Genomic DNA, 17,852 nt, shown 5'->3' with positions numbered 1-17,852 from the left:
AGCCGATGGAGAGAGCCAGGACCTCTTGAATATTAATCTGTATTCTGATTGCAGCAATGACCCTGGCCAGCTCAGTCAATTATATAGTCTACTCCCATTTCCTTGTGTACCATATGGGGTAATCAGAATTATGACACCTGCCACATGCTATGAAGTTAACTGGGATTAACTGCTTTGCTGCTCACAGGAAGTTCCAGGAAGCGAACTACTTCAAAGAAGCACAATCCCTCCCCCCGGTTCTTTGCTACACCAAAGACGCATTCTCCTGATATATCTATTTAAGGTGTGTAGGATACTGCCTTACACATGCCCAGGTCTCATCCCTTCCCTGGCTCTCTCCCCGTTCCACTGGGCTATCCTGAACATCAGGGGAGTGTAGGAAGACATGTCTTTTGCTCTTAGAGAAGCACAATAGCTGCAATATTCTGGCTGCCCTGGACCACTCGGTGCTGGTAGGATGAAGGCTGACATCCACACTACATAGTAATATGGGCGTCTCTGCCCCAACGCTGGCATTGGGATACAGTTGTGATTGGGACAAAAAGTGCCAGAGACACTTGCATACAACCCGTTCTCCCCCAACTCCTTTCCAATATTTAATTCCCGAGTTAGCCTCAATGTATAACTCCAGATGCCAAAAGTGCCATCGCCCTAGACCAGGGGCAGGCAATTATTTTGGGCAGAGGGCCGCTTCCTGAGTTTTGGCAAGCCATCAAGGGCCACATGACAGGCAGCCCAGGGCAGATTAATATTAATTTTCTAATTTTTTAGGGGCCCTGCGGGCTGGATAGAATGGCTTGGCAGGCCACATCTGGCCTGCGGGCTGCATTTTGCCCACCCCTGCCCTAGACACTGTAAATCTATAAGAAGGAAACACAGGCCCATTTTGCAAAGGCTGGGAGCATTCCTGATTACGAACATCCCTTCAGGCTGCATTAGCTTTACATATTTACATACTACTGCAAAGATCTCGTCAGGGGTTTCGGGCTCTAAAGGCTGCTGTGGGAAGAAGCCACCCCGGAGAGAGAGACGTATATACAGGGAAATAAAAAAGCAAGCAAACCAAGGAATCATGCACATCAGCACAAAACGGAGGTCCCCCCCATGGGAATAATTGCTGAATGGGGAGAGAAAGAGAGAGGATGATGGCCTGTTTAAAAGACAGTGACCATGACCATAAGCATGGCTCACCCACCCGCTTCTGCATGCTGCTTCGGTCCTGGAAATACACTGGAAATACATGGGGGAAGCTGCTCCAGGCTTGTCCCCACGGGTTTGTCTCAAGCACTTTGGAGACTGAGATCTCAAGAATGACCACAGAGGGCCACTCTTTGCTGGCATATTTTCAGGTCTTGAGTGTTCATGTGGGCAGCATGTGAAAAGGGCATGTTCCAGTTTGCATACGTGTGTTAGCTTCTACCTCTGATCGAAAGCACAGTTACCTCCTGTAAAAAAGCACTGGGTTTTGCACCTCCATGCTCAAACCAGCCCTTGAGCAGGTCTGCTGGACACACCCAATGGGCCTATATTTTCAAAACTGACCACTGATTTTTGCCTAGGGTTATGAGGCATCTTAACGGGAGTCTGATTTTCAAAGGAGAGCTCCCAAGGCTTCTCAAGGCTTCTTGCATTGAATGCCTAAAATTTAGGAGAACCCCCCCCAATCATTTTAGGTAATTTTTACAACTCTTGGCAACTTTGTCTACTTGTGTAGTCAAATGTGAGCCTCTCTGCACCTGCTGGTAAAGGATGGGAATTTTTCAAGAAGGCATAATGGAAGCAAGTGTTCAAATCCCACTGAATTTAGGTGTTTAACTCCCTTAAACTACACAGAAAATCCCAGTCAAAGCACCTGAGCTGGACCCATGCTATTCCAAAGAATAAAGTGTTGCCACAGGATAGTGGTCTCTTGATGCTAGATTATTGCTGTGATAAAAGATTGATCAAAAAAAAATATAGTGGCAACAGAGCCATTTACTTTCCAAGTGGCAGACAGTCATGGTATCACAACCCCCGAACTCCTGTGACTTACTTCTGCTGCATAAAAAAGATTCATCTCATAGTTCTGGCACTGGGGGATTTTGTATCTGACAGATCAAAGAGAAGAAGAATATCATTTGCCCTCAACTCCATTGTTGAAGAGCCAACATTTTATTGGCTCCCTGGAAAGACTTTATACATGGTTTAGCCAATCAGAATCAAGTTATGTATTAAAAATGAGGTTTTCAAAAGTAGGTGTGTAGTTGTATGATTCATACTTCAGGCCTTAAATATGTAGCATGATTTTCACAGATATTTTATTTTCCACTGGCTTCAGCAAACCCTTTCTTGAGTTGCTGATCACTTATTAACTCCTGAAGTCGTTAAGAGTTGTACGTTCTCACCAGCTCGCTGAGCAGGACGATAAGACTTGTGAGTAGTGCATAAAAATGTTGCATATTTAGTGCATAAAAATTACGAGATGACAGAAAAAAAACTGTCCACTGGAGCTATCTGCCTAATCACCAAAATATTTTGATTTCTCATGGCACTGTCATTTGGCTGCTTCTTGTTACCATTCCTTGCTTTGGTATCTCAAAACGCACCACGGTCGTGGGCTCTCAAGGTGCACCGCTTCCCTTCTCTATGAAAGGAGGGCATCCTGGGAAAGCAATTGTGAACGGGGAGCTGAAGTGATTGAGGAGAATGGCTGCAAAAAGCATCTGAACTACACCCCACATGAGACCCCGAGTTACCATTTCCAGATCAAAATATTTTGGTTATGGTCATAATTTTAGGGGGTTCAGATTTTTACCCAACATTTTAAAATTCCACAAGGGGAAAAAAAAATAAAAATCAAATTCCCCCTCATCCACTGTTTGGAGAAGTTTGGTTAATGTCTTTAGATAATACCCAATTGCTTTGTGCACTTTTCACAATTTTACCCATCAGGAACAATCATTAGAGCCAAAAATCCGGATGCCAGAGAGCACCAGACACCAGAGAGCACCTGCCTTCTTTAATGCTATTGAGATTGATTTTGTGTTTATATAATCACCTTCATTAGTCGGTAAAGATTAAAACCTGCTCTCCCGGGAGTACTAATAGCGAATAACAAGAGTTATGAGTCAAAGCTTGGGTTGTAATGGGAGACTTGATTATAAACAAGCCATTCACTCCTAGTTTTCTTTCCAATGTACACGCTGCATGAGTAATACTAAAATAATCTCATTTTGGTTGCAGGCAATACAGTTACGTGTTGTTCCAGAGAACTCCCTAATTTGCTTTCGACGAGCTGCCTGCTTCCCGATTGTACAAAAGGCAATAAAGTACTAGCTAGGCTGCATTGTGATGCTGAGGGAGAGGTGGTTTTGTAAAGATCCAGGGATTCACATCAGTTCACTCTGCAAGCCAGCTGCCAGCAGCAATCAGAACATGAGACATGGGTCTGGGGTGTCAGGAGCCCCTCTCATCCCTGGTCTTGTCTGAGCCCTTTTATTTAGGAGTGACATGTGAAGAATGATTGTGTTCAGACCCAGCACTGTCATAAAGTGTCACTGCTATGCTCTGTACCTGTGTAAAGTGTGCACAGTGTGGAGGCAAATCAGAATGGCAACACTTAAGGTCCACCTGGATAAATGCATGCAACTTCACAAGATGTCAGGCAATAAGAAATCAAGTGCCGCGTATTTACTGATTGCTACCTGTAGGTTAATAGATATTAACAAAACCCACGTTGGGTCTCATTCTCTAGCACTGTATTATACTGCTTTAGCCATATAAAGAAGCCTTAAAACTAGTGAAAATTGGGACCCATTAAGGCTTTGGGTAAACAGGTTGGGCCTAAAGTTTGTTTCACAGCGCAGGCTTTTGCATTATTCTCAAAAAGTAAAGTGGCCCAAAGTAGCCCAATTGGTCTGAAATCAAGGGTTCACTGCATAACAGGCTCAGAGTCTTAAGAGTAAAGCTGAATGAAACCTCCAGAGGCCATCTAGGCCAACTCAAAGCAGAATCATCCCCATCCAGACTATCCCATACAACAGCTTGCCTCATTCAGTATTAGGTTGTATCACATACCCCACCAACATAGATCCCAGGCTGTGACCTCCCTCGGTGTTTACATCCCAGTATTCCCTTACAACATGCCATATTTTGGAAATTAAGAGCAATGGGATCAAAGCAAAGTTCAGAGTAACATCACAAAAAATTCAGACTAATGATGAAATTGCTCACTCATTATTGGCTTTTGGAAAGTCATGGGGAAAATCCCCAGCTATAACCTCAAAATATTTACACACATCATGAACTCTTTTGGTTTGGCATCCTAGGCTATTCTCATGGTGGTGTTTCCACCAATAACATTGGAGACTATAAGGTTAGTACCATGGTGTGCATTTACATGTTATGTTTACTGGAAAGCTGCCTGATTAGCTCTGCAGTATAGTCTCAGTGTCTACATGTGTGACCCTATTAGGCTGCAGGAAAAGAATCAACTCCACTGTAGGTTAGTACTTGTAAATACCCAGGTCAACATGCTTTGGTCCTGAGTGCATGTGAAACCGCAAAGCCTAGGAGCAATAAATGTGCCGGAGTTTATTAACTTGCATTGCTTTCAAGTTTAGATGTACCCATTGGGGAGGAGATACTTATCCTACAGATACAGAAGACATAACAGTTAGCCGGGCTTCAAAATCTTTGCCTTAGCTAAGGACGGTTGAATAGCTGATGCTGGACTAAATGACCCTTGAGACCTCTTCCAACCCTAAGACTTGGATGATACTTTTTGGTATCTCTGGTTTACTGCACACTATAAATATCATAACATCCAAGGCTTGAAATAAACTCTGGTGTGTCTACACATGCATATTTAATGCACATTAGCCTGATTTAAGGCACATTAAGGATGTGGGTCTACACGTGTGCGCCCTTAATGCGCCTTAAAAATGGCGATTTAAGATTATTCAAGCCTAAATTTGATACCTGCATAAAGCAGGTATCTAATTTACGCGCGACTAGCTAGATCGCTTTAGTGAATGTGTTGTTGCGCTAATGCGCATTTATCATGGTATGTGTCCATTGACTTGGGACTAAGTTTAGTCCAAGTCGATCTGCGCGCACACAATGCACATTAGTGCATATATGTGTAGACACATATCAAAGGACCCCTATACACGTGCAGGGAGCCAGCTCTGATGCACTGGAAATCCAGCGCATTGGAGCAGACTCAATTAACTGAGTCTGCTGGAGTGCAGGAAATAACTTGCTCTGGCAGACTCTAGCATCACATATTTCAGCATCCCTGTGCTGAAAAATGGTGGTGGGGCACTTTGAACTACAGCTCATTCAATGAACTTTAGTTCAAAGCGCCGTACTGCCATTTTTCAGTGTGGGGGATGCTGATACACATGAAGTTTGGGTGATTTTAATTAGCATAGCCCCACGCCTCCTGCAGCATGTGTAAAAATGCCCTAAATCACCTTAATGCATGTTGTTTAGGCACGTGAAAGCATATGTAGACACTAGGGCTGTGCAAAGCTTCGGGTGGTGATTCGATTTGGAAGGGATTCGACTCCATTCGGTGGACAAATCTCTGAATCCAAATTGAATCAGGAGACCAATTAAAAGGTCCAAATTGACTAGAAGCTCTCTAAATCTTCAGAAAAGATTCAGAGAGATTAAATTATTCAGATAGTCCCTGGTGGCTGCAGCTGGACTCGGAGCCGGTAAGTAGGGGACGGGGGAGAATGGACTGGGGGTGGGGGGGAAAGGGGTGGGCTGCGGAGGGATGGACCTGGCTGACTCGGAGATTCAGTCGAATCGATTTGGGACAGTGATTCGAATCACTGCACCATGAATCAGCCAAATCCGAATCCGAAGTGAATACTAGCCGCTTCGCACAGGCCTAGCAGGCGCGCTCGCTGGGTTTTGTCATTAATGTGAGTAAGACTGGGCTGTAAGTCAAAGCTTGGGGAATAGCACAAGTGTGGCAAAGGTGGCCTTGCAGGTTCGAAAGTGGATATCTACAACCAAGCTCCTTTTTAGCATGTTCCAGGGGTGCTGTCAGCCAGCGCACAGTATCTGTACAGCAGTACTGGGTGGAGCAACGTGGATGAAGGTTTTGAGTGGGGTTTGGACTAGATGATGTTTGAGGTCCCTTCCAATTCTAGGACATCTTCTTTTCCCTGTGATCTTGCTAACATAAAATATGTGGACAGGATGAAAACCCAATCTGGATATAAATCTAACTACTGAGTGCAGTCAACACTGTAATGAAAAATATTGATTGGAGTATTTGATTCCAAAGTGTAAAACTACCTGTATATTATTCCCTTGGAATGAAGAAACTGTAGGCCACATATGATTTCAGCAGCATAGAACCTGCAAAATAAAAGCACACGGGTCAGAGCGGAGGTATCCCAACAGTAAGTCTTTGTCTTGTGCCAGCTCCACAGGTACTGTAAACTAACTTCAGGCCCATCAAGTCAAAGAAGCATAGGCAGTATTTTCAAAGCCAACTATGGGTAAGTCTGCAGAGCACAGTGCACGCCTGCACAGGGATTCCCTGAGCTAGGTGTAAATAGGGTAGCTTATATATCAGTGTACCAGGTGCAAGGTAGTGACATGGAGAGATCCCTGACCTGGGCCTGCATGTGCTAGTTCTGAAACTGAAAGCAGAGCTTATCAACCTGGGTGTAGTGCGGTGGTAATGCTGCTATTTTGCTCCTGGTTTTGGAGCTCACATGCATAGAGCTAGCTTGGGACTCCCTGCATGGCACTGTACTCATAGGTCCTTACCTGGCACCTTAAGAAGACCATTCTCAAAATTTTTTAGACCTTGTTCCAACACATTTTTGTATTTAGATTAAAAAATCCTCCCGGTCCAAAGCACCGACACACAAATGCACCACTGCAAAATGGAGCTTCTTTGCCGAGGGGTGAATTCAACCAGAGGACCCTGTCTCCAGAGGGATACACAGCATCCTTTCACCAGATCGCCAACATGCTGCTCTTGAGTCTCAGTTCTCAATGTTCACATTTTTTTTTTTAACTCCAACAAATTAAACATTTGTTTAATTCCTTTTACTTAAATAAAAATGAATTCCTAAGGCCAATTCAATATTGACTTTTAAAATAGCTCTTGTTGGCACAGGGACTTAGAGAAACTTTCCTTTATTCTAATTCCCCCATTGATTCTAATCGCAGCTAAATGCATTTCTAATTCTCACTAGGTATATTTACTTTTTATTTAAATTTGCCTTTCTCGCATTTGCTAGGATCAGATTTGCCTTTGTTTTGGGGGCTCAGTGAGGAAAATGAGATGCCTATGGCTTTCTTCAAACAATATTATTGCCCTGTGCGTGTCCTCCCAGGGTCTTAGTGTAAAGGAGCTTGGCTATCATGTACACAAGCATGTTAGAGCTAGAGCACTTTAACTGGAGTATGGCTGAGTCTCCTCCAAAGAGACTTCTTTTGCAGCCTGGTATCTAAGGATCTGTCTCCAAGGATATGTCCACATGGCACAATGTAGCACAGGATAGCGATACCAGGGCTACCTTGGGTATCGTCACCTTGCCTTGGCCTATCTACCTCTCTCGGGACAGCAAATTAGCCTTGGTAATAAAACCCTTTGGTTTTATATAGCATTCTACATCCGTAACGCTCACAGAGCTAAATCCTTTTTTAATTTACACGTGTAGCTATGTAGTCATGTCACTGCAGGTTACACCATACAATTTCATGGCATTTACTGAGCAGAAAGAATGATTTTCCCATGCCTTTTTTGGTTGAGAATATGCAAACCATTAATGTGGTAAGCATGCATGTCATTTAGACTGGCTGCTTGTTTCCTTTGTTATCCCAGCAAACTCATGATATTCAAGAATCAAGTTTGGGATACCAGTTTTTCCCGTGGTGAAATGGAATTGCCTTGTGCATGTGCCTGTCTGAAATAAAAACCTTCCCACCCTACAGCCTAATGGCAGGAGACCCTCGTTTTAGGTCCTTGGTTTCATATTCACTGGATAAAATGCAAGGAGAGCAGTAGGAACGTTTCTGTCCCATTGGGCTCTTTCCTTCCAGGGCAGCAGCCACATCACTGAGCCACAAGACCTTGTATTTTATTCTCTTCCTCTTGGCCCCACATTTCTTGAATGCCCAGTGAGCCAGCTTCTGGAGGAGAGCTAGAGCGAGTTCTGGGTAAAGCCTCAATTGGGATATGATGGTTAGAGCGCTTCATTGGGAAGCCTGTATAGGGGGGCCTAGCACCTAGATCTACTCCACCCTGGAAAAGTGCCCCAGCTACTAAGCTACTGGGCTCAAGACATGTCAGCACTTTCCTCTTCTGGTGTCCACTGCACACCAATCATGGAAAAAAACTGGCTAACCAAAAATCTGGGCTTGGCCTGGCTTTACATGCATATGTAAGCCACATGCCTATTTCCTCGGTAGCCCAGTCAGGCAACGCTGAATCTTCAACGGTGTGTCAGAGCCTAGATCTGCAGTTGTACAACTCCCAGTGCACCATGTAGGCAAGTAAAGTGAAACTGGCTTTTGCCCTCAGGGCTTTACAAAGAAAGGCCGTATATCCTCATCCCCCTATTAGAGAGAAGGAAGCTGAAACTCGGGGAAGGAAAGTGTTTGGATTTTTTTCAAAGAGGAAAGACCAGTAGCAAGGAGAGGAATACATCCCACATCCTCTGAGACTCAAGATTTCTATAGGAAGGTTAAATGACCCCGATCTTCCCATATGCATGTGACCATAAACAGAGGCACTGTCATTCTCTTACGTTGCTCTTGGGAGGTCAAACTTGTGACAGCTTTGGATGTGGAACATGAGGTCTCCTCCGTTCAGGTACTCCATTACAAAGAAGAGGTTTTCCTGGAAAATGATAAAGGACTAGCATTAGGAATGGGGAGGAAAAATGATCCAAAAGGAAAAGTAACAACAGAAAAGAAAAGAAAGCAGGAGATGGCACGAGGTTAGTTGTTTTGAAGAAAATTCTTCCATGTTCTTCACCTTTTGTCTTGACCTCAGCCTTGACTCTAACTGCCTTGATTTACATGGTTAATAGTAGTTCAACACATAATCAGAGGAAAATCTACTTCTTTATATAGTCTTTTTCATCATGAGGTCTCAAAGTATTTTAAATGAGATTAGCTTCCTTTTTTTTCTATTGTATATATGTGGAAACTAAGACACGGAGAGGTAAAATGACTTTCAAAAGGCTTTGCAGCAGGCTAGAGCAGGAAACAGAGACCCAAATCTCCCGAGTGCCAGTGCACTGGACCTGGACAGTCTTGTGGGCACTTGTGCATGTTATTTCATCTGTGTCCAACACAAAAGACTGCCTGGTACTGCAAGGAGCTAAATGCAATGATGCCAATCAAGCAAAACACTTAGGCAGGTGCTTTATTTTATGCATATGAGCATTCCCATCGATGCAGCCATATTTAGGCCACTATAGGGAAGACATTATTATTATGATAATTATTATAATGATGATGACAATGATGATTAGTATACACCCAAACTGGTCACACTTCAGGGGGCCCACTGCTCAAATCCTGCCATTGAACCCCACAGGAAGAGAACAAAATCATCTGATACAAAGTTTGACACTTCCCACCACATCATGGCCTACTAATATGACGAAGGGTCCTGCAGTTACCAGGATGTATCTGCAACTAAAAACTAGGAAATTAATATTAGGTCCTAGCAGTAGCAGATCTGAGAATGGGGAAAGGAGGATGCGTCTCCTCCCCTCCCCACTTTGGCTGTATGGTACATGCAGCGAACCCCGAGCTCACTAGTGGATCAGGTCAGGGTCTGGTGGGAGCCCCTGCATTCACGTGGCTCTGGAGCCCAGAGGCGATTGCTGCTGCTGCTTGCCTTTCCTCTCCTTCCCCCTCCCCACTCACCCCTGGGCTCTGGTACTGTGTGAAAGCAGGGGATCCACCCAGACCCCGGGCAGAGAGCTCACATACAGCACAGACAAATGGGGTGCCACAGTCTTTCTGCATCTGCCCACGGGGCCTGGGTGCATGAAATAATTACCAGGAGAGTAAAGCGGGCAGGGATTTACTGGGCATCAGCTGCCCTGAGATCCCAAAATACATAATAGTTAATCCATGGCAACTCACCCCTCTTTCCCGAAGGACTAACTATCATGGTTGAACTTGCATGCATTGCAAAGGGAGCGTCTGCACGTGAGCAACTACCATGAAGCTCTTGTCATGCCGCAAAGCCCCACCTCCTCTTACTGCCCATATTTTTTTAGAGATCCTCTTCACCGCTAGCATGTGTCAAGGTATGACTGCAGCTCATGCAGATGGACCCAAGCCGGCTTTAAACTCACCAGATCTGGGAGCCACGTCATTACCTAAAAGCTGGGTAAATCACATTGACCCAGGCAGCTACCCACTGAACTCTGTGCAACCACCACTATGCTTCTATCCATGTGGATAATAATTTGTGGTTGTGGGACAGGGTTACTTGTGTAGTTCTAGTAATAGGTTCAACAAGGATTTGCTTGGGATGGTTTGGATAAGGATGATCCTGTGTCAGATAGGATCTCCAGAGGTCCCTGTCAGCCCCGCTTTTCTACGATACCACGGCGGAGCTGGCACATCTAAATCCAGCTTGGCTACATCCAGAATTGAGCTGCAGCATGTCCATCCCTTTAGACATGAGTTTGACTCACAAACACGCTGTGCTCTCGGCATCTCCCATATATATCAGAATCCGTGTACAGTAATTTATAGGACGGTGGCACATGAAGCCCTCCATTATGATCAAGGCCCAGTCTGTGCTAGGTTCAGAGATGAGAAACACTGTGACCTGCACAGGTTACTATCTAAATAGACAAAAGGGAGGAGGGGAAATGCAGGTGCACTGATTTATCCGGCGGCACTATTGGTGGCGCAGCCAGGAGTATGGCACAGATCTCCGAGTGTGCAGCACTTTTGAAGGTTATGCTTGCTGAAAATCAGGAAGGTACCTAAGGGATAGGAGTTTTCAGAGGAACTTAAGTGACACAGAAGCACAAATCCCATTGAAAAATGAGTGGTATTTTGGCTCCTCAATCACCTAGGTGCTTTTTAAAATAACACCCTAACAGCTTGTCTATGTAGGAAGCTTGAGATTAGACAAAGTGTAAATGCAATGCTGCGTTCCCGAATAATTCTGCGTGCAGATCCACTTCTTTGGGAGTGCGAGTGTTTTCTGCTTTAGTTTGATCTGCTTCCAAACAAGATTGAGTTAATTTTGAGAGAGATGAATTCTTATTCCAAGATAAGAGTGTCCACGTGTGGAGGAGTATGATATGCTTGGGCTTCTATATTTAAAAATCTCAGCTCCACACATCAAGCTGTGCATAAAGCAAATGGCACGCAGAATTCTTCAGTGGAAACATCCCTCCATTCTTTACGTCCCTCAGATTATTCATCTCCTGGGTACACAAGAGTTTAGGAATTATCTTCCCTCTGTCTCGGTTACTGCCCATAATAATTTTGTTGGAGAAGATGCTCCTTTAATTTGGGTTTTGTTTTTCATAGTTTTCAATGGCTAAAGCTTTTTTACCCAGACCCTTTTAATACAAGCCTCTCTGGCAGCTGGCCAAGAGCTGATGAGAAAAAAAAAATGGTGTTTATTCTTTTCAAATAACAGCTGTTCTGCACTAATTTGTGCAATTTGTATAGCCAGATCCTTTTAATTACAGCGCTCTTATTTAATTGAAAATCTGGCTGGAAACCACACCTGTCATCTTGACAAGCACTGGGCCAGATCCTGCGCTCTGTGAAGTTCATAAAACTTCTGCTGCTGATGCCGAGTGACCGAAGCAGTGAGTCCTAAGTGCCTGAGCCTGGTGGTGCTTACCCTCTGAACGTCTGTACGGTCTGTGCTTCTGAACCGCCTGCCTAAATACATGGCGTTGGCTCCTGCAGTCCTAATTCAGACAAGAATTCCTACTGCAACATGGGAGCTGGGAGCTTGGCTTAGGCAAGATCTGTGAGACGATTATACGAGCTATAGCAACCACTTAGATGTACTGTGTTTGGCAAATCTAAGCATCATATGTAGCACCACCCTGAGGAGTCCATTCTGGGATCCCTATAGCTTCCTATGGGCGAGCAATCGCAGTAGCATCAAGAACATGGCATGGCCCACAGAGAGGGGTTACTTAAGATGACCCCCTAAGATGAGCAGCTGGATGACATCAAGCAAAGGAAAATACAACTGATGATCTGAGAGAGCTTCCTAAGCGAGGTCCACCAAGCTGTAGACCAGCCTCAAAAGGGAAGTGGAGTAAACCCGGGCACTTGAATCCTTTTAAAATGCGACTGGTTGCCTTGGTCCAAGTGGTGAATATTTAAATGGAGAATCGTGCTTTCAGGGCTCCTGGCTCTGACACGAGCCTCCTCTCGTGGCCTGGGAGGGCTGGTTGACTTCCCCCAAAGTCTCAACCGATGTGAGGGTCTCGGGGATAGCCGGTGGCTCCCGTCATACTTGATGGAAGTTAAAGGACCTGTTGGGAGGTGAAGCTGACAGTAGTACATGCAGAGCTAGAAGAAGAATAACTACATTATAATGCTCTGGTAAAAAGCAAATAAAGGAGCAGTGCTACCTACACTGAGCCATGCCAGGAAGCACCAGGCTTCATTTCGAGGGCCAGTAATCTGCTGCTGGCCTCTATCAGCAGGGAAATGGCTCCTCCACCTCGATAGCTTCTTTGTCCAAGTAGTATTGGGTGTGAGCTAGATGCATGTGGTCTGGACAGGGAGTAAGCCATCAGACACCCCTGCTTACTCCTATGTCCCCTGACCTGGATTATTCAAGTAGGATTACAAAGCAATTCTTTCTCCTTCCCTTTGGCATGCCCTCAAAATCGAGTCCAATGTTTGCAGTGTCCTAGGAACGTGGAAACTGGGAACCTTTCAAGCCTGCACATCCCCCTGTTTACTGCCGTTTATTTTCCAGTAGCTTTTTCCCATTCCCAGCATAGGGAATACCCCAATTACCCCCAATCCCCTAATTACCCCAATGCAGTCAGTCATTTTTAACCGGGCCCACTATTACTATCCCAGGACAGAGAACTGTGCCACTCGGTACTAGACGTCATTTGCGACATATTGAGCCTTAAGGACCTCAGCACTGAGAAGACAGATAACATTCATCATAGTTTCATAGTACCTAGGGTCAGGAGGGACCTGAACAGGTCATCTAGCCTGACCCCCTGCCACAGGCAGGAATGAATGCTGGGTTCACAAGGAATGAATGCTGGGTTCACAAGACCCCAGACAGGTGATCGTCCAACCTCCTCTTGAATATGCCCAAGGTAGGGGCGAGGACCACCTCCCTGAGTAGTTGGTTCCAGATTTTGGCCACACTAACTGTAAAATATTGCCTTCTGATCTCCAACCTAAACCTGTTCTCCATCACACACAGGACATAATGGCAAACGTCACACACAGGACATAATGGCAAACATGTATTCATTCGCATGTTGGCTTTCTATTTGGGTTTGATCTTGTGAAGTGCTGCGGGACTGATTTCAGCAGGCGCCAGGGGCACGCGGGACCTGGCACAATCGACCCCAAATGCTTTGAGCAGCATGACACCAACTCTGTGGTGCCACATGCTACTCTGCCCACCTTCTCTGGGGACGGCAGACAAGGAGTTAAGCCAACCTGCTCCTGTTTTGCATGCAACTGCAGTGAGAATGAATAGTTGCTATCAGCGAGGCTTCTGCCTTTACAAACAGTAAGTATAAAGCAGGGTAGCATTTAAATGGGCCTCTTGAAGGTGCATCCTAGCTAATAGGCTCTTAAATCCTGTAACCAGCTGGAAACACTCCAAAGTACTTTCCATGGGTTCATTTTTCCTTTCCATTTTATAAGTGTTGCATACGTACAAATGTACAATTTCATGGCATTTACTGAGCAGAAAGAACGCTTTTCCCCTGGCTTTTGTGGTTGCAAATATCCAAGCCATTAATGTGGTAGGCATGCATGTCATTTAGACTGCCTGCTTGTTTCCTTTGTTATCTCAGCAAACTCATGGTAGTCAAGGGTTAGATATTTAGGGTCAGATCCCAAGTTAATATTAACCAATGCATCTTAACAATTGAACTGGGGAGATTATTATCAGAAGGCTATCTGGCCTTCCATCTATTCGAATATTTATAGGCCATATATCTGGGATGGTGAGACTGAGCTTATAAATCCTTTACTCGTGTAAGGAGGAGTGCGTGAATCTCATGGACTTCATTGGGCCTGCTCATAGGATTAAAGGTTTGTATAGGAATGTGCCCCCGTGCCCCTTTTACTGGGCCGTCACACAAGGATAAGAGGATACCATTTGCATTTGAAGCATCGTTGCTAAAGATAAAAACGACTGACAGTTTAATTTTGTTCTTCACTCCTAAAGAATGTTTTCCCTTGTGTAATATCTACCTATTCTCTGGAGATGGCAGCATTTCCTACAGCTGCCGACCAATTCAATTCAGTCCTGATTTCACAATTAGCTTGCTATTCTCATTCTTGCACTTCCAGCATCTTTTACTGCATATTGAACAACCTGATTCTGGATGCTTTGGCTTTTTTGCAAGCCCATCTGCTTGATTTAAAGCCTTGAAAACTGTGTACAAAGGTGCAGATGCAGAGTACTGTATCTCTATGCAGTAACAAACTCCAGAGATACTGAAACTCAGCAAAGAACTGCAAAAAAGCTTATTGCATCGCTGAAATCTGATTTAGGACTTCAAAGCAGGGCTCTGTGTGGCGTCGCTGACCCGCCCCATGCTCCAAGGTGACGGATCTGTTCTGGCTGCTACATATCAGGTTGCAGTTTTTAAGAGACTAAGTGTCTTAGGGCTGGTTGAAAACTTTGTCAACATTTTCTGGATGGAAACTTGCTTTTTTGATCAAACAAAAATGTCCTTTTGCTCAAAAAAATTCCATTTTTTGCTTGGAAAACCTAAAAAACACACACATTAGTTTCTCCGGAGCTGCAGAATATTTTTTGACTGAAAACAAACACTAAATTGGTTTTGGTTCTTTTTTTTATTTTTTGGACACAAAAACTCAACGTTTTCTGCAAGAGAAATGTTTTGATCAGCTCCCATCAGATATGCGGCCCTTTTAAAAATCCCAGAGCCAGTTTTTCAGCTGTGTAAATACAGTTGATTTTCAATGGAGCTGGACCATGGATAGTCCATGGAGTGAGGCATATTTACACAAAGACTATTTTTCTATGTTGCTCTAATTCAAGGGTTCTCAACCAGGGTGCTGTAGCACCCACGGGTGCCTTGAGATCCTTTCAAGGTTGCTGCGAGAGTACCACATAATGTTAGCACCGTTAGGCGTGCAAACATGATTCACAAGATAAACTCAGACATTTCAGGGAGGAATCCCCAGTGTTAAAAACACTCTGCCCTGCTGTGGTCCTTTGCAACAAAAGAATTGCTCTATTATTTTCTCTAGTCAAAGAAACCGCGGGCACGTTTACATGTTCATTAATGCGCTGTAGTTACTACACATTTAGTTTAGTACTTGGATAACCAAATATTAAATCAATGTACAGTAACTTGTGCTATTGCGCAGTAGCACTGGTGCACGGGTTTTTAGTGACGCTTACTGTGCAGTAGCCTAATACTACTGTGCAGTAACATATTAGCACGATTTTTGCCCGGCATGCTACTGCCCAGTGTTATTAGGCTACGGTGCAGTTAGCATCTTGTGCAGATGCGCCCTGTTTAAACTAAATGCTGGCATTTCCCAAGGGGTGCTTCGAATCGAACAAGTGGTGCCTCAAGTCTAAAAAGGTTGAGAACTGCTGCTCTAATTACTCCTGACACAAACGAGCCTGCTCATTTCCTCCCTTGCTTCTCTTACCCCACGGAGGGAGAACTGTGCCTACTGCATGTACTGACATCGTGTGAGTAATGACTTTTTAATAAGGACTATATATTATTGATACTATAATGAGAGGTTGAAGCTTCTCTGAGAGAAGCTTTGTCCATCGAAGAGTCCTTGGGAACACTTTGCAGACGTGTCTTCGTTTCGACAAAGCTAGGCCCTAGGAGCAGTGGCTCCCAACTTCTGGCTCAGCTGGGACGTTCAGCATCAATGCTCCCTTTCACACCTCTGCATAGAAAAATGGGGAGCTGGTAATCTGGAGGACCTCCAAGCACCGAATGTCATGCTTACACTGCTCAGAAGCCTGGGCTCCAGGGCATCCAGTCTGTGCCAAAGAGGCATCACTCCCAGGTGAGGCTCGGTAAGGAATAGTCAACAGTTTTGATGGTCATTTCCAACACACATGCAACCGCATTTGGGGCTTGTGAAATCCCCTGTAGACCAGAATGACCCTTGTCCACCAAACACAAATTAAGCTAGTCTCCTGAACAAGTTACTGCAGCTACCGATTTGCCCCTAACCTGCACATTTTACAGGCCTATATGCTATTTTTTCCCAATTTTAAAGCCCTTTCCAAAACCTCATTTTCAACATTTTTCAAATTTCTAAATGTAAAAATTAGGAATTAAAATTAAGAAGCCAAAATGAGAACACGCTATGAAAAATAACATAACGGGGTGTAGGTTGTAGCCGTGTTGGTCTAAGGACGTGGGCAGACAAGGATCTTTGGGTCAATCCGGATTGACCCAAAGATCCTTGTCTGCCCGCTCTTTTCAGCCACTTCTGGAGTGGTCAGAGATACTATTTTTTTCAAAGTGCTCAAAATGTTGACTTATTAAAAGGCTGTTTTTAAAAAACATTTTTAAATTTGGAAAAAGAGGGAAAATTCATTGTGTGAAGTTGCTCCCTCCCTTTTCCATTTAGTTGATCACTGGAACTGGCCTGTTTCTTAGCTGGAATTGTAGTTTCTCTAACCACTGAACAGACAACAGCTTAGCAAGACCTAGGAAAAAAAAATCGCAAATCATTGGAAAGACTTTCACTGATTTCAGTGATTTTCACATACATATTGTTTGTGGCTGATCCTGCACACCCATACTTGTTTAGCTCTCCTCATATGAGCAATCAGAAAGACTACTCATGTGAGTAATATTAAGCATTTGGGGCTCTTTCTGTACTTTTCAAGACAACAGGCATTCGTTTTTCCATTACATATCCCAGCCGAAAAATCAATCCCCTGTTTACAGGAGTGGACTAAAGTGTACAGTGCAGTGACAAAAAAATCTAGCCTACTACTGTCAGTAAAACTGGTGGAAAATATGAATCTCCAATACAATTGTTCGATGTGGGGGGTTGGGGGGCGCGGAGGTTGTCCTGAATCAGGATGAAAGTAGGTATATCAAAATTGTCTGTGGATCACAATATTCCAAAAAAAAAGTCTGATTTAGCAGTGGTGAAACATTCCTGTTAGGTATTTTCAATATAAATGAAATATTTCAACATCCTCAAATTACAGTGCTCCATTTCAGAGTGCTAAGCTAACCTACGACATTGCATTTGGAGGCAGTTCGACAATACTGAGCATTTCCTGAAAGTGTCACATTGCCTCCTGGATGCTGTCATTTGGAAGCTTGAATTTTTTTTCCTATATGTACAAAAATTTCTGGGTAGCTTAGCGTTACCATAAGTCTGAGTTTGCCTGGACGTCCTCTATTTTGGCCCTCTTTCCTCGTGTCCTGTGGGTCAGGAGTGAGGGGCACTGGCAGGATTGGGGGGCAGGGGGCTGTGGGTTGGGAGTGGGGGGCAATGGCAGGGTTGGGGGGGGCAGGGGGCTGTGGCTTGGGAGTTGAGGGGCAATGGCAGGGTTGTGGGGCAGGGGGCTGTGGGTTGGGAGTGAGAAGCAATAGCAGGGTTGAGGGGCAGAGGGCTGTGGGTTGGGAGTGAGGGGCAATGGCAGG

General features: G+C 44.5%; 1 protein-coding gene across 3 annotated transcripts in view; it reads right to left on the bottom strand.

The window, feature by feature from the left end:
- PRKCQ (protein kinase C theta) overlaps positions 1-17,852 on the bottom strand; it is a 69,820-nt gene that overhangs the window by 17,359 nt on the left and 34,609 nt on the right. For all 3 annotated transcript variants that reach the window (XM_006016324.3, XM_025213203.1, XM_025213211.1), the window contains 2 exons: positions 8,766-8,857; positions 6,295-6,357 (listed from right to left, as the gene is read on the bottom strand). In XM_006016324.3, the coding sequence (XP_006016386.1) occupies positions 6,295-6,357; positions 8,766-8,857 (155 nt within the window). The remainder of the gene's footprint in view (positions 1-6,294; positions 6,358-8,765; positions 8,858-17,852) is intronic.

Source organism: Alligator sinensis, unplaced genomic scaffold (genome assembly GCF_000455745.1).
Source record: "Alligator sinensis unplaced genomic scaffold, ASM45574v1 scaffold268_1, whole genome shotgun sequence".
NCBI lineage: Eukaryota > Metazoa > Chordata > Crocodylia > Alligatoridae > Alligator > Alligator sinensis.
This window is presented reverse-complemented; position numbering and strand designations above follow the sequence as displayed.